The 27298-nt window shown below is 40.6% G+C and overlaps 1 protein-coding gene across 3 annotated transcripts in view; it reads left to right on the top strand.

Annotated features, from left to right (window-relative positions):
* The window catches only part of septin9b (septin 9b), a 68555-nt gene extending 41477 nt beyond the window's left edge, over positions 1-27078 (top strand). For all 3 annotated transcript variants that reach the window (XM_047577481.1, XM_047577480.1, XM_047577478.1), the window contains exons 3-11: positions 10788-10973; positions 13983-14111; positions 14691-14772; positions 15421-15558; positions 19186-19303; positions 21667-21762; positions 21944-22040; positions 24394-24445; positions 25129-27078. In XM_047577481.1, coding sequence (XP_047433437.1) covers positions 10788-10973; positions 13983-14111; positions 14691-14772; positions 15421-15558; positions 19186-19303; positions 21667-21762; positions 21944-22040; positions 24394-24445; positions 25129-25345 — 1115 coding nt within the window. In that variant the 3' untranslated portion in view covers positions 25346-27078. The remainder of the gene's footprint in view (positions 1-10787; positions 10974-13982; positions 14112-14690; positions 14773-15420; positions 15559-19185; positions 19304-21666; positions 21763-21943; positions 22041-24393; positions 24446-25128) is intronic.
* The last annotated feature ends 220 nt before the right edge of the window (positions 27079-27298 follow it).

Below are 27298 nucleotides of genomic sequence, written 5' to 3'. Positions count from 1 at the left end.
AGAACAGAGTGGGAGAGGAAGAAAGAGAAGAGAAGGAGAGGAAAGGGTTGGGTGAGTCCTTAATTTTTATGTTTGCCGTCTTCTTTACTTTTCTTCTTTGCAGTGAGGAAAAAGTTCTTAGAGAAAGAGCTAAGAGGCAGAGTGAGGTTTGAAGAGACAGGGAGGGAGGGGAAAACAGAGAAGGGGAGAAGAATTTGAGCTTCACAGTTAGTTTGCCAGGTGTTTCGTGTGTGCTGTGCAGAAAATAAAGTTTTGAGGCTGAGAGGTGGTGATATAGCATGTTTTGTCTGCAGATGGACCCTTTAACATGAAGGCCTCCTGCTTTCTCTCTCTTTTTCTTTCGTTACTTTTTTCTTTCCTATTGTTCAGCCATCAGGGAGAGTTTGGGGGGTCAGCCCTACCACTCATCCCCTCCTCCTCACTCTCATCCTCCTCCCCTCTCCTTTTTTTCTTCCTTTCCCTCCCATTGTGTCTTCAGCTCTGGAGCATGCATGGATAGTCTGTCTCCCATAGCGTTGGCCAAACGGGATGGCCATGTTACAGGTTTCCAGGCTTCTCTGAAGTCGGGTTCGCTTTTTTGGCCTCAGCTCTCGTCACATCAGAGTTTCCAGGCCCCGTTTGATCCAGTGCAATGGATTAGCCAAGCATTGATGGAGCCAAGCTGTTTTGATGTGATTTAATTTTGACAATCCCTTGTGTCTGCTCCCTAAAGAGTTTGTTGCCAAGTTCAAGGAGAGGTGAAGAGCCCAACAGGTCCTAGCCTGAGAGTTGCTCTTCCACAGGGAGTACAAAGAAGTCATTTCTTCTCAGAACTCCTACTCAGTGCCTCTGGAAGAATAATAGATTGTGGTTAGTCACCAAACTTTAACTTTTCACCCTGGAGACCTGCATAACTTTTGAAATATCAGTTACATCCCATGTTTTCAATGCGTCACATGGTCTACTTTTGCCCAGTTTGCAGTACTTAGGCTGAATAGCTTGCTTTGTTGGATGCTACACCCAGAAATCAAAGTCTGCACGAAAATAACATAAAAAAATATTTCAGTCTTATCTTTCTGTTCCTTGTGAAGTCTGGCTATGGAGATTCATACAACCCTTGAGCCACATTAAGACTGTCACAATACCAGTGGAGCATGGTTGAATTAGGAAATTCATTTGCATGAGTTTTCTCAGTCAGCAGTCAGTCTGCTGTTTCAGTCTTGCAGTTTAAACGCAAAATACATTAGATATCACTAGTTACTAAAGCCCTCTCCAATCTGATAAACAAAATGCTTGATGCACCAACATCAGATTGGCAGCAATTTTGGGACCTCTGGTAAACACTTGGTTTGTTCAGGTTCAGAAAAAATAAAAAATAATGTGGGATAAATAAAGGATCATCTTATCCTAACCAAAAACCTGATATGGCATAACTTGCACCAGCTCTTCAGGAAACCATATGCTTTGTTGCAAGTGCACACAAAAGGATTTCAAAGGTGATGGTTAAAAACAAAACCACCCCTATTTGGACGTCTGTTGTTGCCATCATGTTGGACATTTAGTACACATTCGGTCCATGTGTTTGACCAAAGAATTCTCCCTGAAGGCAGCATTGCTGCGAGAGGGGGGAGGCGTGAACATGTTTCACAGTAAACAACCTGACTGTCTGAAAATATTCTTTCCCACATTACAGTATGTCGTTACAGTCCTTTAGCTAATTGAATCCATGTGTGTGAATTCTCTTATGGACTTCCTTTTCCTCTCCAGTTTGTAGTTTTTATAGATTTGTTCATGCTTTTTGTCATTGGGTGTTTGTTGTGATGAATGACTTTCTTGTTGAATGCAGTTCAAAGGTGACTAACTCCTGAATGCATATGTTGTACTGTAACAGTATAGCTTCCCAAGAAGACATTTTCTTCTATGTGTGAATCAGGAATGGGAAGAGGTCAGACATGCCATCTTCATTTAAGGCTTTTGACAGCTTGTGGGCTTGACAGCAGTGGATGGGGGGAGGGGAGATGGCTGAATGTGCCAGTTTGTGGTGGTCTTTTCTGTGGCAGTGTAATGCCTCAAGGCAGTATAGGTCATCTTTGATTCTGGATGGCAATCGGAAATTGCGGTTATCTACATTAGAATGGATATTGAGTTTACACTTTGTACTTTAATATAGCACATTAAAAATTATTCATTGTCAAAACATAATTAATTGTGGAAAATAATTCCTTTGACAACAAAGACTACAGAAATGAATGCACCTCAGATTTTAGTATACTGTATCTGCAACAGATCTGTCGGCGAACTAATTAGATACCCAGTTATTTGTATAATTTATTTCCACCACAAGAACTTTTCAAAGGGACTAGAAACCTTTGAAACTACATAAAGTTCAAGAAAATGTATTTTACACCACCAAAAAAAAAAAAAAAAAATCTTGTTCAGAGTTTAGTACTTTTCAATTGTACAGGAAACTTTGAGGTTATGTGTAGCACTGAACATTTCTGAACAATTGTTAAAAACAATAGTCAGACTTCTGTAACTGCTATGCTTAATCACGCATCACCAAACACAAGAATATCAAATGGCCAATTCGTAAAGACACATAATTATTTGTACAATTTACTGATGAATTGAGTTGCATTTCAATCACAGGAACTTTCCTGAGAGACCAGGAACCTTTAAATGACCTTTAACCTTACAAAAAAAACAAAAATGGGGGAAATACACTTAGTCGTTCGTCGGTTAGTACTTATTAAACGTACAATAATGTTAGGGCTGTGACTTGTAGTGCTGACGAAGTACTCACAACATTTGTGCTTGTTGTCTGTCCTCTTACTTTACATCTAGCATTTTAGAATTTTGAACCTAATTCTAATTCTGATTGAGTTTAGTATGATTCCATCTGCAAAGCAGTAAATAATATTCAGGTTAACGTCAGTCAGCACGTTTACATGCACGTGAAAAAAATGAATTATTGCCTTAATCGGACTATAACAGGAGAACTTAAGTGCATGTAAACACGTTACTCTGATTAAAATTCTCAGGGAGTTCTCATTGTCATTGTCCGATTGAGACACCCAGATAATGCAATTGGAATTCGGTTTTCTCCGCCATGTGCACGGCTTAATGACAGTATAGATCGGATAATGCGTGTGCGCATGCTCCACAACCGCTGCGCTGATGTGTGACCCCGGAAAAAAAACATCCAAGAAAGCCGATCGCAGAAGAAGAAGAAGAGTAACGGAGCCACTAGAAGAACCGTCTGAGGGATAGCGCGGATCTTACCTGCCCCAGAAGTAGCGTGAACATTACATACGAGATTTAAAAATGTACTATTATCCCTATGGTTGTTGTTTGAAACGCTGGTCTGCCGCATGAACAACTCTTTATTATATCACGTAATAGGTCAACTGGAACGTGAGCCGTATTAACGATATATTAACCCACTGAAAAGACGCATATCGCCACCTAGTGTGGAGGAGGAGAACAGTTATTCGATTTTCTTGTGCTGCATGTAAACTGGGACTGTAGTCAGAAAGTCGAATTTTGAGCATAGCTCGATTAAGAGTGAGTGTGTGATCTTCTGCATTATCACTGCCTACTGGATTAGAGTGGAGCAGGTTGTATTATAGTAGTGTGGAAAAAATCCAGTTAAAACATATTTTGGTAGGCTAACTAAGTGTATCTGTGCAGGTCTTTATACTGTGGTCGGCAGACAGCCTGAAGGAAGCTACAAATTCCTAAGTCTAAAGGTTCCTGGTACTTTGGGTGGAAACTCAGCTTAACTGGTGCAAGTCATAATAAAGATCAACCTTCAAGTGAAGAAGTCATCTCTGAAAGTGTGATGCTGCTCATTTCTTCTCATTAAGTGCTAGGCAACGTTCAGTATTGAAATATGTGAACCAGTCGGCCCCTTTCCCACTTGATACTTAGTGGTTGTTTGATTTACTGTACTATGGGCTCTGTTTGTCCTCTGCCCTATACCAGTTCCCTTTCTGCAGCTGTGGATAAGTCTGCGGCGGGACCCTCCTAGTTCCCCTTCCATGTTTCTCAGAAATGTTTGGGCTTTGAGTTACAGCTGTGGTCCCTGAGTCTGCAGTACTGAGGGCTGCCCAGACCAGCGGGCTCTCACAATGGTACTCAGTCTTCCCTGCTGTGCTGTGTGTTACTTTCTCGTTTTCTCAGTCTCTGCTTACAGCTATTGATCCAAACCATGCTCAGTCTTTTTGAGTTTTTTCAACGTGTCACTGTTATTGTAACATTCGTCTCTTATCTCTTTCTGACCCAACCCTTTGCCTCAGCGACCCTCCGTTTACAGCTTGTTTTCTCTGGTTCTTCTCTCTCTTTAAATCTTTTTGAGGTGTCTTTTAGACAGGTCGTTATCTACACTACCAGAAGTTTCCATGTGGAGAGCTGTATTTTAACGCCAAGCAGTACACCATCTGCTTTGCTCCACATTAGGCCAAGGGTTGCATTCTCAGTGGGCCGTCACAAGTGACAAGACTGAAAGATGAAGTGGGCCGGTAGCATTCTTCAGACCGTTTTTGAAGTACTGATTCCCGTTTATGTGGGCTGTAGACCTCACCAAACCCCATGCTCTTTCATATCACAGAGGCGATATTATGGAGAAACATAGTTTGATTTTTAATAAAAGCTTTCCTTTGGATTTAAAGTACAAATGTGGGACTGAGCGAGAGGGATTTCCTAGTGGATGCACACGACATTCCTTCCAGCTTCCTTCTCTTGACCTCACTCTGTCACTACCTAACATCATAACGTTATCGCCATCAAACAGAACACGGTGCAGGATTGAGCTGGGGGCCTGTTCTCCTAAAAGCACGTATACACCTGGCCATGAAGTCAATGACACCAGGCAAACACTGGCAAATGCTTTCCTGGATATTTGTGAAAACTTAACTCCAGATTTGGCCTAATATTAGAGAGAATCAAGATATAAACTAAATAAAATTCACACCTCCAAGGAAGAAACATGAATATCCATGTTGCCGTTGCTACCCTGGGTTTGGTCTGTGCTGTCACTGACAGTCACTTCCTGTGACTTGGGTGTAGATTTGTTTGTTTATTTGTTGTTTATTTTATTTGAACACAGAAATACTATATTAGTTTGGATTAAGGCCTCATTGTATCAAAAATGCATCTGAGCTGAGTCCTTACTTTATAATATTTATCAGTGACTTTTCTCATCATCAGGAAAGTAAGCACAAGAGCTTATCCCTAATTGAGATTGTACAACTATTCCATAAAATTATAAAAGGATGCTAAATTGAGCATGTTGCAGTGTTAAATGCCTTCTTCTTGTTGGACTCTCCACCCAACTCTACAGCAGTGAGCATAAAATGTAATTATCTCTTCCTCTTTAGAGGGTGCCACCAAAGGGCCAGTGGAAATGCCTTCTCTTCTTTCATTGAAGAGAGAGAGAGACAGTCAAACAGGAAAAGGAATGAATAGACAAATGACAAATAAAAAGAGAAAATGGAAAACGCAGCTTAACGGGACTAGAGCAGAGAACTATGTGTGTGTGTGTGGGGGGGTCTCTTGGGAACCATGTTAAAAAAAAATTACAGGGCTTCAGATAGCAGACAGTGTTTAAGAGCTGTCAGTCACACTGTGTGAGTGGAAGAACAGACATTATACTTTCTTTTTCCAAAGATCAGCCCCATTAAGAGTGACCAGAAAGCCTTTGAACACCAAAAGGAAAATGAAAAAAAAGTTTGTCTGCAAATTCCAAATGACTTGTCACATTATAATGTAGAAAGATTATTTTGTAAAAAAAAAAAGAAAAAAATATGCTTTTTCATTGTGATGATTATCAAAACTACTGATTGAGATTCTGGTATCCCATTGATCACATTTGATCTAGGGTAGTTGATCTGTTTGATAGACACTAAAAAGGCTTTAAGCAGAGTAAACCCCCTGACTGGTGAGCTGTGTGACTGAAAATAACATTGAGGCAACTCTTTGGACATTAATGTCAAGTTACTTCTGCTTTGTTATGTTTGAAAGTCTGGTTCCTGGATGAACCCAACAAAAGATGAGCACAACTTTCTTGACACAAGGTTTAAACAAATGCTTAGTTAATGTTGAGCATGCACATTAAACCTACAGGACGTCCATTATGGTCAACTATAAAATTCTCCCACAGAGACCAGTTCTTTATGTATAGTGTCAGTCATCAACCACACCATTTAAACAGTTTTGCACTAATTACATGCTGTGCTGTACATTGAATCATTTTACTCTCCTTCACCTCCTCTTTTCTATCCCTCCCTGCAGCATATTTACTGACATTGTCAGGGTCTGGCCTCCAGTTGAACAATAACACGCACAAAATATTTCTCATATAATTTAAAGCAGGGCGGAAAAAGGGGTGACGTGGCGTTTGTGGATCGATGGGAGACTGAATTTCTTTGGTTTTAGTGGGGGAGGCTTCTCAACAAGACAATGAAGGCTTTGTTTCTGTCGATGGCCTGTTCAAGTTTCACTCGGTCAATATTAAATGTAGGCCTGGATGTGATATGCCTGATGGGATTTTAATGAAGGGCTTGAGCGAGGAGTGTTGAGTTATGTGTGAATGTGGAGTGGGCAGGGGATTCTCTGTTACAGAAAAACAGAAAATTATATCTGATCGAAGGGGAACACTGTGTTAGTTTTCCAGGAGGGTTAGGTTACAGGTCAGTTTAAAGAAAGAGCATAGTGGATTGGATGCTTTGGGACAGTGGTTATTGATGTATGTAAGCTAAATGTTTACATGTTACATTCTTTTGGAAAATCCTAGCACGATGTATCGACAACGGTTGAGGCAATGCAAGAGTTTTACTTGGAAGTATTTTTGTATCATACTGGTTTCCATAGAGAAGATCAACAAAAAATAGAGTGTGTCACTGCTGTTTGCTATGATTACTTGTGTGAAATTTCACAAGATTTGTGCAGTATTTTCCAAAGCTTAGTCCTCTAAGTAATGACAACATTGCACAGTAATCATCCATAATTTCTTACAAGAGGCAACCCTCAGGGCAGAAAATTAGGCCAACAGGAAGTACCAGAAACAGTTCCTTGAATGACCACTTGAGGCTAGTGAGGCAAGTCAGTCCTATAGACCTCAATGTTAAAATGACCTGATTTACATAAGTAAAGATATTTAAAGACTAGAGCAAAATTGTTTTGGTCTCTATAGCTAATATATGCACTGGGAGTGATTTTTTAACTTAATCTTTACATTGCATGCAGTCTAGAGGGGCCTGCATTGGGTGACACGTGGGTCCCATCACAAATCGTTAGCTGTCTGCTTAGGTGTCAGCCATCAGTCTCAGCTCCACCCACACTCCACCTCTTTGCCCATTTTTGGAATAACTGAGAGTCAGAGTCAGGCACTGCCAAGATGAAGCCTCCACACCAATTTAAAGAATCATTCACTGTATTGCTGTGCAACACATCAGGGACCAGGAGCCATCAGGATGGAAAGATACCTGAGAAAGTAAATGAAGCAACGATAGTTGATTGAAGGATGACTCTCTTGTACTTAGCAAACAGTGGTTGTAAACATTTCCATACTAAATCATGGGAGTTTTTTTTTCAATATGATTTCCTTTCCTGTTAAATATGTTTCAGACTCTATCTTTCAAGCTTGTGACATGAAGCTTTCTGTTAACAAAAAAAAAAAAAAAACGGTCTGCAAGATCGAACTGAAAGAACCCTGATGACATTGCAGCAAGATTATTTTCTGCTTAGGCTTGACAAAACAGTTGGAGAAGATAACATGCACCTGTTTTCAGAATGAATACTTCTTCTGTAGAATAAAAAGCTCTCTCTGTGTAAATATGAAAAATAGGAGTGTGCCTTTAAGCCCTATAAACTGCTTTAGTGCGGATGTGAAGGCTGTGGTTTGTCTGCTGTGAGGCCCTCAGTGAGAAACAGGAAACCAAACATCTACCAGATAAAACGACAAAAACCCGTTTCTATAGAGCACAGAATCAAGTGAAATATGAGCAGTTGTTCCTCTTTTCATGGGAGAAAAGCAGCTTGTACACTGCAGAGCATGCAGAAAACATGAAGTCAAAAATAAATGACTTGAGAATGGAGTAATCTCTTTGATGGGATCTATCTATTGATGCAAAAAAAACGCATCTAAGCTCATTAGACAAAGCTCTGGAAGATGCTAATCCTAAAGTCCCGGCCTTTCACGTTGTGTCAAAAAAGACAAAGTCCAATGCTCAGTGTATTCATTTGAAGTCATCTGCTTGGTGTTTAGAAAATATGTTTTCATTTGGAGAGTTTGTACTGATGGCAGGAGTTTAGGCAGCTTTGAGGCAGTTCAAATATCTTTTCTCATTAACGGGTCAGTTTTGGTCCAGAGGTACCTGTCTGGTATGTTGTTCCATTTCTGTGCATCTGTTGAGTCTGTCCCATATGAGAACAGTCGGGATTCATCTGCTGAGACAAGAAAGTAGTGATCTGAGTAATGTGGTATGTTTCTGTTCTGCTAGCAAATGACATTTGATGCAGCTGTGGTTATTAACACTATTGTTGTGGAGAATAAAAAAAAAACATAACACACACTATCACTTTAAGTACGTGGGACCTATAAATAACCACTGACCACTGGTAACAGCCAGCTGATCTGAAAGGGCTGAATGGTGTATCACTTGAAAGCAGCACTGATAAAAGAAAGTGCGCAGCTTGACCATAAGAGAAGAAATGAATATCAAAACACCAGGGTGGCTGTCGTGCTAGGTCACATTTTCAACTCCTGGTACTGCTTTACCCCCCCCCACACACACACATGTCTTGCCTTCGCCTGTTTTTGCTACTATGCCTGTGTATTTGCCTTTGCTAGAGTGTGACTGCCCTTCTATTCTTAGAGACTTGTAAGCCTGTAGATGGCCCAGGGCAGGCATGGTCATGTTGCCCAGAGTAGTTTGGCTGCAAACCTGGAGTACATCATAAGAGCTAATCTGCACTCTTGCCATGCAAGAAGGTTCTGATGCATTCAGTGCAGAGTTAACCCAATGACAATTTGTGATTCTGTGCAAACATTTGTGAAGTGAAAGATAAATTGATCCAAATACCTCAGGATTGTTTTTGATGGCAGTTTTATGTGGGGTTTCTCGAGGACAGCAGTGCTCTACTAAATCATCTCAAGCTCACTGTGATGCGATGTTGGCAGAAGGTTAACATTACAGCATGGATTTATCTGCACTCCTGGCCTGTAATTATGTTTTTTTTCCCCTGATAAAATGAATATCTTGGCATATAATAAAATTGTGTCTTTACGTGTCAAAATAATTATGCAAAAACAAACCCTTGAATAGTGGTTATTTGCTGACTGGTGACAATGAATTCACTGAGTTTCAGTGAAGCCTAAGATGGTTCACAGCACACTTCCTCAGTTAGACTTTTGGAAAATGCAAAGTTAGAAAGAATGATGGCTACTGTAGCATCTGTTAAGGGTGTGGCAGGCTTCACCATGACTGAAAACTTAACCTCCTGTCTTAAAGGTTACAGAGATGGTTATGTCTGTGTATATTAATGTGCATGTGTGTGAAGTACAGAAGACTGTGATCACAGGGCACACAGCTCAAGCTGTTTAATTAGGAGGTGGTTACACTGTATCTTTTGAAATATAGCACCCTCCTTCAGCGTGTTTCTACTTTCTGTGAGACAAGTCCCAGTAGGGCTCTTAGAAAACTATAAAAGCACTCACAATTCTACAAAGGCTGCACAAAGTGCTTCTAACACTTTTCCCAGGACAGTTGCACTTTGACTACAAAGGAGCACTTTTACTCCTTGTGGTGAATCTGCAGAAAAGTGATACTTGGAAAACTCCCACTATCTCCTTCACTGCCATTGCACACATTCCATCTTAACTAAGGGTCCAATAAGACAAGGGCGGGGACTTGTCAGAAAATCTACTGGCTTGTCTGCTTCCTTTGCATTTATATTGTCATGCTCAGTGATGCAAAAATCTGTCACTGGCATATAATGCCACACCATGTCAGAGAGAAAGGGCAAACCACAAATTCCAGAAAAACTAACAGAAGCTAAACTGTTACTAAACTGGCTAAACTGTGCCTTTCATGATATCAGAAAGATGTTGACCTATCCAGGCTATCTGTCTTCATTGAGCTTTAGGTGTATGTGTCTGTGGTTTGTAGTGTCTGTGACTGCAAACCTCACACAGACACTACCACAAGTTTCTGTCGCAGCACAGGAAATGTTGTCTCCTCCTACATGAAGAGGAGTCAGTCTGCTGCTGCAAGCACATACTAGCATATTTGGCAGAGCCAAGCGGCGTTTTAGCTTGCTTGTTGCAGCGGTGCCTTGGCGCACACAGCCTTCGTCTTCTAGCAATCAATCCTGCTCAGGTAAGCTGCGATTTGAGTTTGGCCGCTTGTTCTCCTGACAGAGTCTGCACATTTAGTTCTTGTAATTCCTTTACAGCCATTAAAACAAAATAGCTCCAGTATTTTGCCGTTGTTACAACTTTCACATCATTCATCCCTGAAAAGTAAGGTTTTCTCTTGTGTGCTTGGTTTTTAACTTTCTCACTGGACAGATTTTATGCAGTTTTAAGAGCAGAAGTGTTCACATGTTCACTTGTGTAAAGGGCGGCTGCTCATACATTTCAAGCCAAGCATCCTCTTTCACACAGGAAATGAACCGTTCAGATCAATGTCTTCTAAGTCACGCTTTTTGCACTGCAAGTAATATGATTCCACTTGCTGCTGTATGTCGTCTAGTTGCCTTTTAAGTCACCACCACCATTTCATATCTCATGTCTTTGTATCTCTTAGGGTCAGAGGTCAATCTGAGCCATAGCAACATGTCTGAGTCCGCCAAGCCCCAACAACCCAACCCGCAAGGTAAGGGGGAAAAGACCCATGGCAGTGACTTCAGCTATGTGGGCATTGATGCCATCCTGGAGCAGATGAGGAGGAAAGCCATGAAGCAAGGCTTTGAGTTCAACATCATGGTTGTGGGTGAGTTACAAATAATTTAATAAAAGCTTTTGTTGTGGTCTCTAACCTAGTTCTCTACAAATTGAGTAGGATGACAAATTATGGCATTTAATTAGATAATTAAAGTGAGAAAAGGCAGTCATCTGTGGAATGATGTAAAGTAGCTAACCCAACCTTGAAAAAGACCATTTCGTTATACACCAACATCTACACAAAGTGCAGAACAAAACGCTTTGCATGGTGGCATGGTTGACCTCATTAGATGTATAACGAAACTTCTTATCTGCTGCTCCTTGATTCTGCTGTTAAAAAACAACAAACTGAAAAGTAAGAGCTACATGTGCTTGTATGCATTGATCCACTTCACTTTCTCTAGCGAGTGTCAGCCAACATGGTGGCTTCCTCAACAAGCTCACTTGAGTGGATAAAAGGAGGCTGTCAAACCGAAAAAGTGGCGTAACGATGGCGATTACTCTGTAGCTGAAGCACACACTCCTGTGGGAGCTCTCATACTCCCCTGGAGAACAACTATACACTTCCAATTAGATCATGCCATCACGTCTGTGTCCACTAACATGGACTCACATTTAACTATAAATGTTGTGCGCATGTGTGCATGTATGTATGCACATATGCAACAGAGGCAAACGTGTTTATTGCTTAGAGAAAGGAATGTCAGAATATGTTTTATTACCCACTGTGTTACATCCCAATCAGTTTTTTTATCATGCTTTTACTCTCATTGGTGTTTCACTGTAGAGTGCAGCTGGTTAGTTTCATGCCCTGCAGGGAAATGTTATGTACACACAGCTAGATGGCATGCCTCGCTCCAAGGAAACATCTCCCAGCATGACAAACAAGGACTTGCTCCACAGATACTGTTCATCAGAATAGGCATGCTGTTTTATAGAGAGAGTGAGATTTTAGTGAGAAGATGATGACAGTGCTGTTTGCCTCTGAATGTTTATTTGTGGGGACGAAAAAAGTAAGCCAAAGTAAAACAGCGCTGCCTTTAATTAATCTTCCTCAGATGTGCATCTGAGTTTTCATTATTATTGCAGGCAGGCTGCACTTTTCTGCTGACATGTGTCTACTTGCACTACTCCAGCAACTCAAAAACAACTGAAACTCATTTGGTGAAATGAAGTACTGTGTAACACTGACACTCACACTGACTGTAGTGAAGAGCCATAAAGGTCCATGACAGAAAAGAACATTGATGAGTTAAAACCTGCATGATGTTACAAAATATTTGCCTGACAAATCAGTGGAGTCCTGCTCCTCAATGTAAGGCCAGTACTGACCTGCTTTTGTTTGGTGTATTAAATTCTGATGAATATTTCTTGACACTGATTTTCAGAGGTGCATATAACATTGTGTTCACTTATTTGCACAATGCTACAGTGGGCGCTGTGATTCTAATAAAGTCTCTGCTGACTGCCAGAATTGTCACTTGGATGGCTGGTTAGGACGTGAAAGGTTAGAACAGCTGTGGTCTTGGGCCTGTCCCCTGTGGAATTGTGGCATTCAGGCAATGCATTTGCTTAATCCCTCCCCTCAGATGGCTGCCCTCGGCCAAGGTGTTGGGAGTTGTGCGTGCGTGCGTGCGTGCGTGCGTGCGTGCGTGCGTGCGTGCGTGCGTGCGTGCGTGCGTGCGTGCGTGCGTGCGTGCGTGCGCCCTACAGTGAAAGAAAATGTGAGTGTTTGCTTGTTGGTGAATGCATGCAATTGTGCAGACTGCACATGAAGTGTGTGTGTGTGAAAGAGCAAGCGTGTGTGTCTGCGAGAGGTGGAAAAGGCTGCCCTCTGGTAGCTTGGCACCCACATGCCGCAGTGGATGACCATAGGCACTCCAGACAGAGAGAGGAAAATATGTGTAATAGGGTGCAGAGAGCCCTGTGTCCCTTTTCTTAACACAGGGATTACTGAGTCAAAAAACAATGTTCAAATATTTTGACTCCAGAGGACTCTTTTTTCTGTTGTTTTATCCTTCCACAAGTAAGCAGAAAATATGTTTCTGTGGACTGAACAATAAATGTAAAGTAAAAAGATTTTTGGTCACTCTGTTTATTATTTGTAAAAGCACCAGCTTATTATGTGAGTTCACACAGTAACCAAATTTTAACAGATGATATGTCAGGGATGCACAAATATTTTATGTGAGCAGTGGTGATTGTAGGTTCTGAGGAGCTCCTAGCAAACTACTGCAATCTGTCATAGTAGGGGGCCCTGGATGGGTTGTAGAGTATTGACTGTGCACTCTAGTGCCTCCATAGACTCATAGGCCTTGAGGATTGTCATCACAAAATATGCCCCTTTCTCATTGTTTTCATGGCGCTCCAAACTATTGCTTGGTTTGCCTGTCCTGCATGTGAACACTTATGCAAGACTGCCTCTTATTTTAGCTAATAACTACAAAATATAATCGAACCACTATTATGGTAATTATGTGTTACCCAAGGGAATATAACATTAGTTTCATTTAAAATATATTTAAAACTAAATAAAAACACAGGTGCTTGGAGATGTGATATTAACTACAATTTTAAACAATAATAGTGGCACAAAATGTATTCCATTCCTCTTACTTGAATAATAGTTGGTTCTGTTTAAGAAGGGGGTCAAAGGCTTCTCAATGGCTCCCTCCACCATGTCAAATGCATGTTTACTTTAGAATATATCACCAAACACAAAGACAGAGTATATATTACTGTAGACACGACTCGAGGGAGTTTATCCCCTGGTGTGTGATGTAACTTGTGTTGGTGTGTGGTCCATGCCTTACATTTGTCTTCTTGGTTACCCCTTTGACCTAGCAGTTGCCCCTCTCTGCTTGTGGTCTATTGAGATACATATAGTACATGATCACTAGAAATCCATACATTAGTGTAGCCGGTATCATGGACATATGACAAACATTTGATTGTAAAAATGTTTTATCAAGCTATTGTCTTCAAAAAGGTTTTCTGGGTTACAGGCTGTTCCCTAAATGTAGCTGGCATGTCTGTGTGTGTGTTTTTTTCTGACCAGGGCAAAGTGGCCTGGGGAAGTCCACCCTGATGAACACACTGTTCAAATCCAAGGTCAGCCGTAAGTCAGTGCAACCCAACCCGGAGGAGAGGATCCCCAAGACAATTGAGATCAAGTCCATTAGTCATGGTGGGTCAGTGTTCATGCTGACGTGCATACTGCTTCTCTGTCATGCTAATGTTTTCACTTTCCAGAATACTGTCTCCTAAATACTACTTATATTTCATCTGTGGTCCTGGCCAACTACCTGCTTCTTCTTCATAGTTATCCATTCATAATATTTAATTGTCCAACCTGCTCGTAGTAGCTCTTACATTCATACATTAGCAGCTAACTCACATGAAATAGAAGCTCAGATGCCACTGACAGTTTTATGCTCCTGTGCTCTTATAACAGCAACTTTATGAGCTTTCTGTATATTCACTAAAAGTTTCTACAATTAATATTTTGAATGCTAGGTCCATCCATTCTTTTTGTTCACTATCAATCTCCGACAGAACCTGTAGCAACTCAATCTTATACTCTTTAATTGCTGTATGTACTCTTTAGTATGACACTTTTATGTTACCTAACTGGCCTCAAGCAGATAGGACGATATGAACTGAGTTCTGCTCAAGGTTTCTCCCTGTTAACGTGTTTCCTGTTTCTTCTAGGGGGTTACCCTCTGTATTCTATATATTCTATATATTCTTTATTTTCTCTGTCTAGATATCGAGGAGAAAGGAGTGAGGATGAAGCTGACAGTTATTGACACTCCAGGCTTTGGGGATCAAATCAACAATGAAAACTGGTGAGCTCAGGTTACCTAATCTGTAGGCTGCAGCAGCAGTTAGCAAAAAGTTACAGCCCTTCACTGCACTTGTTCATACTTTTGGTCCGCTTATCAGAAGTCGGATTGCAGTGTCTCCCTAGCAACACATTCTGGTTCCTCATGAGGAATCCCAAGGCTCCCTCTGAATGTCCCAGCTCCTCAGCTGACTCCATCCACCCTACGGAAGAAACTATTTTCTACCACTTGTATCCAAGATGCCAATCTTTTGCATCCATAACCAACATTTGTGACCATAGTTGAGGATGGATATAGCTCAGCTCCCTCTTCACCACAGCGGTTTGGTACAGTGCCTGCTTTACTGCTGCCGCTGCAACAACCACCTGTCCAGTTTCTCATATAAACAATTCCCAGAGATACTTGAGCTCCTCTGCTCCTTTAACAGCAACTGATCCCCAACTTGGAGCGAGTAATGTTTTCCAGCAGAGAAAACCTTGGATTTCTTTCTACTCTGCACTTGCCTATCTTTTTCTTGTGGTGTAGATATCTAGCTTGACTTTTATTCCACTAATTATTTTGAATCATTTGTGTGGTTTAGGTGGAGATTTAAAACTGTAACCAGTTCAGGTTTAATTTTCGTACTATTAAAAAGTTTCTTTCCTTTGTCAGCTGGCAACCCATTATGAAGTTCATCAATGACCAGTATGAAGTGTACCTGCAGGAGGAAATCAACATCAACAGAAAGAAAAGGATCCCAGACTCCAGGGTGCACTGCTGCATATACTTCATACCTCCCACTGGCCACTGGTAAGAACACACATATCCTTGTGTTACATTTTTTCTACAGAGATGAGTCAGGACTTCTGGGAATTTCTCTTGACCTAATATCTGCCCACAGCTGTTTAACCACGTCCTTCTTTAGTTTTTCTTTTTCATCTCGCTCTCTAATGACCACATGTGGAACTTATTCTCTGCTCAGAGAAACTTAAGGATTATTTCAGGAGTCAGATTTCACTAAGACATTGTACTGTTCCCACTGCTGAGAGGGGTGTAGGAACAGTTGATCAGGATTTAGAGTATGTTTTGTTTTGGTTTGTTTTTTTGTTTTCGAATAAAAGGAATATGCCTAATTTTAGTATGCTGACTAAACAAGCTGAATCTGCCAGCACCTAATCTACTTGTGTTTTTCTGTTCAATTCAATTTGAAAAATGACAATGTCAGTGGCCAAGATTTGATTACTGATCCATGCGTGTGTTTAACTAAATGTTAAGATGTGATATCAAGACGTTTTTAGGTGATTTTGTGTTAGAATCCAACATGACAGCAGTCAGAGATGAGCACATTTAAATGAGGCTGTGTGTCAGTAAGAGACTCAATCAAAAAAAATGGCATAAAATGATACAGACAAAGTGATGATACTGACAAAAGTGTGCAGAAGTAAAACTGGTCACGTCTCTCTCAATTGTGCGTAAAGTTTATTAAATTAATAACATTAATTCAAATTTACTTGACTCACTTGATGTTTGCTTTGGTTCAGTTTACAGAGATAATAGATACATTTCTGTTGTCTGTGATTGTAAATGTTGCCTTCAGTGCCTTGACCATGTGGCAGAGGGTCAGAGAGGACATAACATTCACACATTGAGAAGCAAAACAACAGATTGTCTGTGGCCAGTAGAGGCAGCTTGGGGTTTTCGTGCAGGGCATATGTTGATGAAAATCCTCACAAACAGTTATGTGCAACAACATGTACCACACATCTAAGCGACAGACCCGTTCACTGATGCCTCATATTTCTCTGCACCAGTAACTCAACAGTTGTCCACTTAGACGTTCTTTCTGTGAGTGGGGGATGACATGCATGTCCCGCTGTTTGACGGACCCCCTCATCATCTGCTCATGTCGCTGCAGCTGCTGCCCCAGAGAATGTGTGAGCACCCTTGTTCTTGTACAGCAGGCTGCAGTTAGTGGACTCGAATGGGCAGCGGGCATGCCAACACTTGTTAAACTACACATATGTGGATGTGCTAGGATATTGTCATGCTGCAGAGAGTTCAGCTTGTTTGACGTTCAAAACGCTTTCATTAGGAATCTGCATTGCTTTTCTCTTTCGTCCTTATGTCATTAAATGTTGCACGTAGGCAGGCTTTAAGCAAGAGTATCAATTTCACACATATGCCCTGCACGAGAAGGCCTGTAGACTTTTTCAGAAGGTGTTTGCGAATACATACAAATTACACTTGTTTCATAATCAAACATAGACATGTCTGTAAGGAAGTGTCGCCTTCCGTGCAGCCAACCAGACAGCTGTAGGCAGGAGTCACCAGAGACATCTGTTATGGTTGTATGTCAGTTGTCACCTGACATATAGATATAAATGAATGTTTATTTTCATATATATATAAGTGTAGACATTCACACGTGCAAACCTACAATACACAGTATGCAGTCCATCCATTGAAAATTTAGTTTGAATCTTAACTAAACAATAGCAGCAGAGATCCTCCTGCAGATTTAAGCTTGGGTTAGGAAAAAACAAAAGCCCATGAACGCATCTAAAAACTCTATCTTACTCTAATATGCCCTTTTTTCCTATTTTCTGTTTTTCAATTCGTGCAGTAATGTCGGCTGAAGTTTTAATTTGGGGTCTGTTACCAATTACGCAGACACTGTTCCAAAAGCTTCTGGAATCCTCAGCCATGTGACGAGCAGGGAAATGTAGAGAGAACTAGCTCTTAATGCACTCTGTCATTGGAGATATCCCCTTCCATATTGTCTTTTTGTTTGGAGCGTTTCAAACAGCAGTTTGTATTTATCAAGACCCAAATGCAAGTAATTTGCTTTTAAGTTACGTCCGTGGTTTTGAATAGAAGAACAGTGCTCAGTGAAGCAAGACGCAGTCTTGGCATCAGCAGCCAATTCAGATAATGGCGGAGTCAGCCGCACTCTTTTCCCCCACTGTGCAGTTCTGTTGTTACCTCATTTAACATTTCTTCATGAAAAAAAAGAAGGCAGCACTTTGACTCTCATCAACTCGGAGCTGGTTTCTGATCCATTGCTGAAATGGTGGGAGGGGGGAGAGCTGTTTGTGCTGTGGTTGGTTGTTTTCTCCACATTTCGTTTGACCGCAGAACTTACCTCAATTTATTCAAGCATGACTGCTATTTTTTTTTAGCCAATATATGTTCATGCATGCGAACATAAAAGTGAACATCTGCACATGCATGTATACATACATATTTAATGTTTACTGTCCGTACAACATATGTTGAAGTGCGAGGATACGTGTGTGCATGCATGCTCAGTCAAACACAAGATGTGTAACACACATGCCTCGGCACATGTTCAGCTCATGTATGAGGTCACATAATTATATTCAATAAACACTGACACGCAGGGACCAGCCTATTCTCTACTGTAACATATTGCTGTCTTTCCTGTATAAATTTGGATTTTCCTGTGACATTTGTCCCCTGAGAATTTGATGCATCACTAACGCTGCATCACTTATCTCTCTTTACATTTCCGCTGCTCTGTTTCTTCTTTCCTTTCTCCATGCTCGGTGTAACATGTTCACCAGAGTTTCATCCGAGTCTGATGATGAAATATCTGTCAGCCCTTGTGGAGAACTAGTCAGGCCTCTCCTCGAGCTGGCCCCGGGTCTTTGAAGCAGGCTGGCCCAGCTTGGCTGAGGCTAATTGGGTCGCAGAGCAGACAGCATGAAGGGAGTCTGTCTGGATCAACAACTGGAGGCAAAAATGGGACAAAAAATTGAAAACGAAAACATGGAAACATAACATCGGGGACAGCGCAAGTCATAGCTGCACAAAGCGCAATTGTAGGCTGTTAAAAGAAAAAAAGTGAAAGCTGTAATTGTGAACACAGGATCCAGTGAGGCGAGTATGCTTTGATCCAAGTTTGGTTCGAGTTAAACACAAGCAGAAAATGTAGGAAAAATGGGAAAATGGCAGACGACGCACTGTTAGTGACTGTTATATGAATCAACCCTCGAAATAAATAAGCAGGCTCCTCTACAATTTACTGAAATCACACTTTACATAAGAGAGTGCAACAGCAAGATGGTTTCAGTCAGAATAAATAAAGATTTAACAGGACACGTTAATGCAACAAGCTGCCAACCCAAGCAACCGACCTGAATGTAGTAGGCTGTGATTGCCCTCTAATGGTTGATCTGTTTAATTACATTCAAATGATCCAAAAAACTTCCTGGAGAAGAATTAGAGATAAATTAGGGGGGGGGAAATGACCTAAAGTGAAATGACACTAAAAAGATATCAAAATGTATTGTTCTCTTCCCTTTTTCGTTGCTCCGTGTGTATTTTAGTGTTCAGCACCCAAAGAACGAACATACATAGTAATAGACAAACAAGCTTAAAATAAGGCTGTATTCTCCTGTCTCTTTTAATTCCCAGTCTTAGGCCCCTGGATGTGGAGTTCATGAGGCGCCTCAGTAAGGTGGTCAACATCGTCCCTGTCATCGCCAAGGCCGACACGCTCACCCTGGAGGAGAGGGACTACTTTAAACAGACGGTGAGGAGAGTGTGTTTGAATGTGTTCGTGGATGACAGCTGCGTTTATACAAGAAATATTTTGCATGTGTGACCTGGTTCTCACTTGTGACATTATTTGGCTTTACTTTCCTGACACCGCTCCTGCAGCGACCTGCAGAAGCTCTTCAGTGTATGTTTGAAATAAATATATGAAGTGCATCTGCAGGTCAGTCGTTGGGGTAAGGATAAGGGTTTGAACTGCGAGAGCTGCCACACACCACAATCACAAGTCATCTAGACAAAGCCACGTTGTAGCCACCCTGAGAAATACTGTATTATCTCCATAACCATAACACTTAATAATCGTGATATAAGTTATTAGATTATAAGAATAATTTATCTAATTTATTCTTCTAAATAATGATCTACCACTCTTACGTCTGAGTCATTATGTAAACATGGAACCTATGACCACTAGCCAGTTGAACAGACAGGCATTATTCCACATTACCCAGAAATTAAGGGGTGACTGCGCAACGTGGGCAAGTTCAAAGAGGTCTTCCCTGTACACTGAAACAACTAGAATAACCATCAATTTCGCTTTTTAATAACAAAATCTGTGAAGGTGAAGCTTTTTTCACAATTTCTTATCTACTCAATTTTTGGCCACAGATGCTTTCGCTCGTAGGTTGTTGTTCCAAACAAGCCTTTATCATCAGAACACTGTTAAATGAAACATTGAACAGCAATACATGCCAGTGCCTAGACTTGCTGCCTATGCCCCTATTTTCAATTTGGTTGTTATCGCAAAGCCGTCTGCCAGAACATGCATTGAGGGAGAGTTACAACTTTGCCTCGATTAAGCTGTGAACACAAAACAGTGCAACATTGTAACTATAGAGTATCAATTACTACCCGAGTCGGAATGAAATGTTGATGTGAAAACCCCCTTAGGTCTAACAAAAACATCTCCATCTCCAGATGCTGTGGAGACATCCATGGTTTCCAGATGATGTCACAATGAATTTAATGGATTTTGTCCTTTTCCACTAGTGTCACAGTGAGCCGAACCTTTTTTGGCTATTTCAACAACTGTTGCATACTGAGCCTGACTTGTGAAATGTTGACCTGAATGAAGTGGAGGTCCAAATTTCACTGGGTTCAAGAGTTTGTGACTAAATACTTGCAAAGTTTGTGATTAGTCCCAAGAAGCAAATGTTGGTATAATAACACACCAAACTAAAGTGTGCCAGCCTTCTAGCAGTCATAATAAGTACGTTAGTATGCTAACATCAGTATGTGTAAATAGCATCACAGAGCAGCGAGCATTTCGGATTTCTCAGTCTTTAACCATTTAGTTTTAAATCCCAAGACAATAGAGGAAACTACAGAACCACATTTAGTGTATGAAGACGTTGTACACGTGTTCAATTTGGCTGTCTCGACTCCATTTACGTATTATTTTGGTGACCGTGACGATTTATGTAGTCAAGTGCCACTAGCAGGTCAAATATTCTATTCGTCCAACACTTTGTAAAGGGGTTTATACATATGAGCAGCATTTCATTCATTCATAAAAATACAGACTTAACCTTAGCCCTGGTCCGGGCTTCCTCAGTCTGATAATCTAATTCCACAGTGCTCATCTTCTTATCAAGGCTTTCCGCTATTGCCGACTTGTGCTGAATCGCTTCCTCAGTGTGTTTCTGTTGGCTAATTCTCAGTCCACAGGAGGCACACAGCCACCTGCCTTACTCCATCGTTTCTTTTATCTCTCCCTCCCTCCTTTCTTTCAGAATACAGCTTTATTCATTTTAGATTGGTTGAAGCACTATGGGTGTCTTGGCTACCATTTTTCACCCTGATGCCCGTAACACCGTCCAATATGAACAAAGCAAGGACCAGTTCAGGCCCTGGCAGAGAATAGAGCCCGCAGAGGTTGTAGTTGAATTACTTTGGTTGGCCACACATGCTCTCAATGACCCTGAAGATTACTGACTGAGAGCTTCTCTTGCCAAATGTTTTTTTTTCCACCAATTTCCCTGCAGCAACTTTACATGTAAATTTTTTTTTTTTATTAAATGCTGTGGCTCTTCATGCCCAGCTGTGAATGTCTGTCCTCTAATCAACAGTTGATGTGGCTTTTTTGTCAAATTTCACTTGGTTTGCGTCCTATAATGTAACCATGAGGATAAACAATGGAATGTTTGATCAAGGACCAAGTGGAAACTGTCAGAGTAGTAATTGTGGGAGTGAGCAGTCATTCATTAAAAGAACATTTCTCTAAGGAACGAGTCTATTTTCCTGCACCCATGTTGTCCGACTTTCAGTTATAATGAAGACACAGAACAGGGATAGCCATAACGTATATATATTAATATTTTTGTGCACTGTTGTGTGTAGATTCGGGAAGAGCTGCGAGCCAATGGGATCGACGTTTACCCCCAAAAAGAGTTTGACGAGGATGCGGAGGACAGGCTGATCAATGACAAAATCAGGGTAAGTTCAGTGCAGTCACTTTTTTACCGCCTCTGTAAAGGCTCCAGCCTCCTGTAGCATCCACACAAATGAGTTAGTAGACGTCATTCTCCTAATCTTTTTCTTTAGAGAATTTTTAAAAACCATGAGTTTTCTGGAAACACTTGGAACATTTGTGTGTGTGTATTTTTGCTCTCAACAGGAGATGATCCCTTTTGCTGTGGTAGGCAGTGACCAGGAGTACCAAGTGAATGGAAAGAGGATTCTGGGAAGGAAAACAAAATGGGGCACCATTGAGGGTAATGCACATGAATCTTAATACACACATATAATGGCACAGTAGAACATGAATTACCAGTTATAATAATGTATGTTTCCTCACAGTTTGAACACAGAACAGCCTTTATCACATATTGCTGTCACCGCCAGTGTCAATTCATGCAGAATTCCTTAAAAGTGAATTTCTACAGCTTGGCCTAATAATATTTTCTGATGATGTCCATCTGCATGGGTTGATTAAAGAGTGAGACAGTCCATTTCCCATGCTCATAACTAGGTCACACCTGTCCAGAACACAGTGCCAGAGCTGTCTAGCTTCTCTCTAATAAATGCTTCAGTCACATGCGTTCTATGGGTCAGTCACCTCACCACAGGTCAGCGCCGATAATGTGAAGCAGCTCTTCCAAAAAAAAATCTGATTTTTGGTGTATTTTAACAAGTGGAACATTATGGGCTGCAGCTTTAAATTCCGCCATCGTGTTTGACCACCAGATGCCTGTTTACACAAGCTTCTCTGAGACTGTAACTACGGAGACGTATGAGGCAGGAGGAAGAGATTTACGTGGCCTTTTCACGTCCTTTGGGATGAGATGCAGAAACATAAAACACACACGTACTGCCTCATGGACACACTTGCACGCAACAACTTTGAAGCCGTTTACATTCTTTGGCCTGTGCTGCACTCTCACACTGCCAAAGTAGTTCTTAGCAAGCAAGAGTCCTGACATCACTTGTGTGTATGTGTCAGAAGAGAAAGAGGACATCTGTATGGATTGTGAAAAGACAAAAAGACAGCTGAAGGAGGCCTGGACAGGGGCATTCGCTGTTTAAGTAACGCTGTCTCCTTCTCAAGACGCCCTTCAACTCTTACATAGAGCATACTGCACACAACTTTATTGTCTGTCCTATAAATACACTGTAAAGTACAAATCATTCAAACAAAACATTTAATATTCCGTAAATTATTCAGACTGTAGAATTAAAGTATATTTGTGGTATGAGCCAATGTGGTTTAGATGCACCCTGAAGCATAGTAGGACCATGAAAGACATTATAAGAAACCAACTCAATAAATATTCATATAAATAGGAATCATTCAACTCAGTGTAGGCCTCTGAGAAGGAAGCACTGGAATTTAAGCTCCAAATTGCATACAATCTAGGACAAGAGTCTATCTATGATTATAGTCAGAAGATGGATGTTTGGATGTTAGAACCTCTCTCCAAGCCTTAACTTCCTGAGGAAGCATGTTCTCAATCTTTAAAACCTGTTTTCCTCATAAATTCTGTCAACAGGGACAAGCTAGTACGTTGCTTGTTAGTTAACTTGTTAGCTAAAGTACTCGTTTGATTGCTTGTTTGCAGTTTTGCTTTTGGTCAGGTATCAAACTTAACACTTTTCTGCTTCGTTACATATTGGTGACATTATTATAATATAACATGAAACAGTCCCCATGTTTGTTTTTTCCCCAAAACAACTTCCTGTTCAAAAATGACACTTTTTGATACATATATAAAAAAATACATATATTTGGTCCTACTAATTAAAAATGCATGGCAAACAAAAGCTTGGTTCTGAGGAGCTTAAGAAATCAGTTCCACCGAGCTGCAAGGTGAGAGAGGGAAGTGAAAGAGCTATAGCACAAATACTCCAGCTGAAAGTAAATACCCCATTCTAGTAAAGCCAAATGGCAACAGAGAAGAGGGAACACAGAAAAAGAGGAAAGCGGGTGTGCTGGAACTGACATTATAAATTAGCTGAAAGCCAGAAATCTCTGTGTGGAGAAGGAAATATTTATCTTCAGGAGTTGAGGGGAGAGAGCAAAGCATGCACTTAAATATTATGTAGGAACTCGGAGGACCCCAGGAGCAGTGAGCAGCAGCTCAGCTCCTTACAAGTTAGTAGCATGTTCCCTTGATGCTACTAATCAGCGCTCATAGACTCAGCAGTTATTCCACCCGCCTCCTTTCAAAGAGGATTTAATTTCCTGCCCTGGCTTTCAGAGCTATGCATAAATAGCACCCTCCTTTATTTCATTTTCACACTTGACACAATCTATAATTTGAACTTGTGTTAGCCCTGCTGGAGGCACCAGCAGCTTGTCATGGGGAGTTTGTTAAAATGCCTCACTTAAAGTTTTCCAATATAGCTGAGATGTATTAAATTACGCGAAAGTGGAGGATTGTGTTATCTCACCTTAAAGAAATTGCTGGAGATGTCATGTTAGAGGATGGTCAACAACACTGACATCTTGTGGTGATTGTGAAGTATGGCAAGCAAGTTACACAGGAATTAATTCAGGATTCTTTTTTGAGCTCTCCCAAGTTGTGTCATTCAAGTCTTTTTTCTTTTCTCTGTTTCTCTCTTTCCTAGTTGAGAACATTGCACACTGTGAGTTTGCTTACCTGCGAGACCTCCTCATCAGGTGAGCCTCCATCACATTCCAGTGTTTGTTTTAAGATATGTTGGAGTATAACATGATTTGAATAAAAGTCCTGCCATGGCCTGAGCCTCCTGCTAGATCACAAATCATTCACTTAATCTTGTGGAGGTGTTGAAATGAATTGGAAACAGCAATGAGTATATAAAGCTTCGCTTCCCTGGTAAAATCAATACAAATGAAATTCCTTTTGATGTTTTGAGTGCTTCCCACGACAGTATTGCGACAGGCATTTCCACTCAGGTCTTTTCCAGTGAGTCTTTTGAAGGACCCTTGTTCTGTGCATGACTAAAGACTCAGGCAATTCTTTTCAAAGTTTTGTCTTACACTTTCCCTTCAGAGATTTTTCAGAGATACTACACAGACCCATTCAGTTGTTTCAACTAAAATGACCATGAGTAGTTCAAATTAATGCAGCAGCAGCCTTTAAAAACTGTTTGTCTTCTGGGTGGAACACCTGACCCAGTAAAGATTGGTCCTGTTTATGGGTTTATGTGCTGCATCCCTCACTATTCAAATACATATTTATGTCATGGCTCCTACAACGGAAGATATAGTGACATTTTTTTTGGAACCTGCTGAGCTAAACCATGTAAAATTACACAACAGCACATTTGTCATAGGCATTAGTTTTCTGCCTTTTGGTAACACTAAATCCTTGTTCACAGGACACACATGGAGAATATCAAGGACATCACAGGCAGCATCCACTACGAGACTTATCGTGTCCGCCGGTTAAACGAATCCAATGCCCATTTCAGCACTCACCCGTCCGACCATCCTTCTGGTCAGCCAAAGGCCAACGGTCAGCCCGAGGAGCAGCCCAGCACCCTGCAGCCCAATGGAGTGGCTGCCCAGCATGAAGCCATGTCCCATGAGATGTAGAGCGGAAATCACCAATATATGATATCAGGACACAGCCAGGCACAAAACATGCATTCACACACATATTTTCTGTTTACATGAACAAGCCCACACACACGCAAACACAGACTCATGCTGTGAAGCCCTTTTTTGTTAGTCAGAGGAACTACCTAACTGCAGCTTTTAATTTTTCAGGAAGTTCCAAGACACAGGATGAAGAGTAAATTCCTATATTTTTCTTCCGTGGGATGTTTTCTTGTCTTTTTCCATTCTGAGCTAAATTGGGTCCTCACTGTAGATGCACATATTATTTTTCCTAATTCTTTCCTAAGTGTGCAGTTCAGTCTACATTCATACTTGTTTACTATAAACACACAATTTGTCAAATCATGGATAATCGCTGATATACATCTTAAAATGCTTCAGTACTGAGCTTTGGAAGTTGTCAGGTCTGCAGTGGGGTGCAACACGGAGTAAGTAACTCCGCTGTAAAACAAGATTATAATCAGACTTGGTTTGTACGGTTTATTCAGCCAGAGGTGTCAAGAAGATGAGATCTGGCATAATTCAAAATGAAGTACAGTGTATCAATTTATAACGACTCTAAACTAGCAATAACTTGGTGCCATTGTCCTGGTCTGCTTTGTGTTGTGGTGTATAGTATTGTATAGTTAGGGTTACGTAGGGATGTTTAGACTAGATTTATGGTGTTATGGAGAAAGTAAAAGTATTTGACACCTCCACACTGTGAAATGAAAAAGAAAGCGACAGCAGTGTGGAGCAGGAAGAAAATGACTCCCTCTTGTCGTTTTTCCATCGTGTTATGATGTTTTTAAAACCCCTTTTTGCCAAACCATACTGTCTCTTTCTATATAATGCCAATGTTGTGTAATGCAGTCATGTTTCATTTTACATTGCTCATTTATTGTTGTATTTTTATTGCTGATGTTCATGTTCTAATATTATTGTGTAAGATGGGGTGCACCTGATGTCCCATACAGCCGTTTTGTCTGTTTTCCTCACTGTAAACCAAATAAAAGTTGATTTTCTGTCCTGAAGAGAAGCACATACAGAATATAGAGTTGATTTATGGTTATGTATTTATGTGTATGTTTCATGTAATCCATTTAATTCAGCTTTCATTCCTCGTTCTCTTCATTAATTGCACGTCTTAATCGGTGATGATGATTTAGGCTTTAGACTGTGTTTTTCTTTATTACTGTATGTTTTACCATGTTTGCAAGACTGCACTAATATCTAGCAACAGATTACTTCCCCTGCTAGTGCAGTCCAGTGGTCGATAATTGTACAGTGAGTATTAATAACTGCACACAAATCCTGCCCGTGGATAATGATAAAAACAGACATTAGAATGAAAGCTTTTTTTCAGTCGAGGATGTTCTGCAACAACTGTGAGAAGGAATTGGTGCCTCAAAACCTGAAATAACAGCTTTAAATTTACCAGTATTTTTGGAAACGTGTGCATTCATATGAGCTCCATGGCATATTTTCCAAAGACTACATAAGACAACATAGAATTCTAATTTCAAAAAGACAACATTGTAAATGAAGCATATTTTTCATACGTGAGGGATAATAAATTCGAAAAGAGCACAATTATCCGGAGAGAGTTATTGGGCTACACTTGGTTTACCATTGTATAGTTCTTGTGGAATTTGTCATAGTATTATAGATCAAGGTTTTATCTTTAATATGCTATCGAAAAATAAAGATTGATATTTTTATTGTTGAAAGTTGATTGTCTTGATTGATAGGAATAGTAGAAAAGGGACATTTGCCTGTGCCTTTTATTCTTAAAGTGGAACTAATTAGACCAGTATGTCAGTGTTTCATCACATAGGAAGATATCTATGTGTTACATTGTATTTACAAAACAGAAAATAAATGTTGATGCAACGACAGCTGAACCTTGTACTAGGCACAGCTGATGAGTTTGCCATCCTATATGAAAAC

The sequence above is a fragment of the Mugil cephalus genome, chromosome 2 (genome assembly GCF_022458985.1).
Source record: "Mugil cephalus isolate CIBA_MC_2020 chromosome 2, CIBA_Mcephalus_1.1, whole genome shotgun sequence".
Taxonomy (NCBI): domain Eukaryota; kingdom Metazoa; phylum Chordata; class Actinopteri; order Mugiliformes; family Mugilidae; genus Mugil; species Mugil cephalus.
The sequence above is the reverse complement of the archived record's forward strand: the minus strand, read 5'-3'. Positions and strand labels throughout refer to the sequence as shown.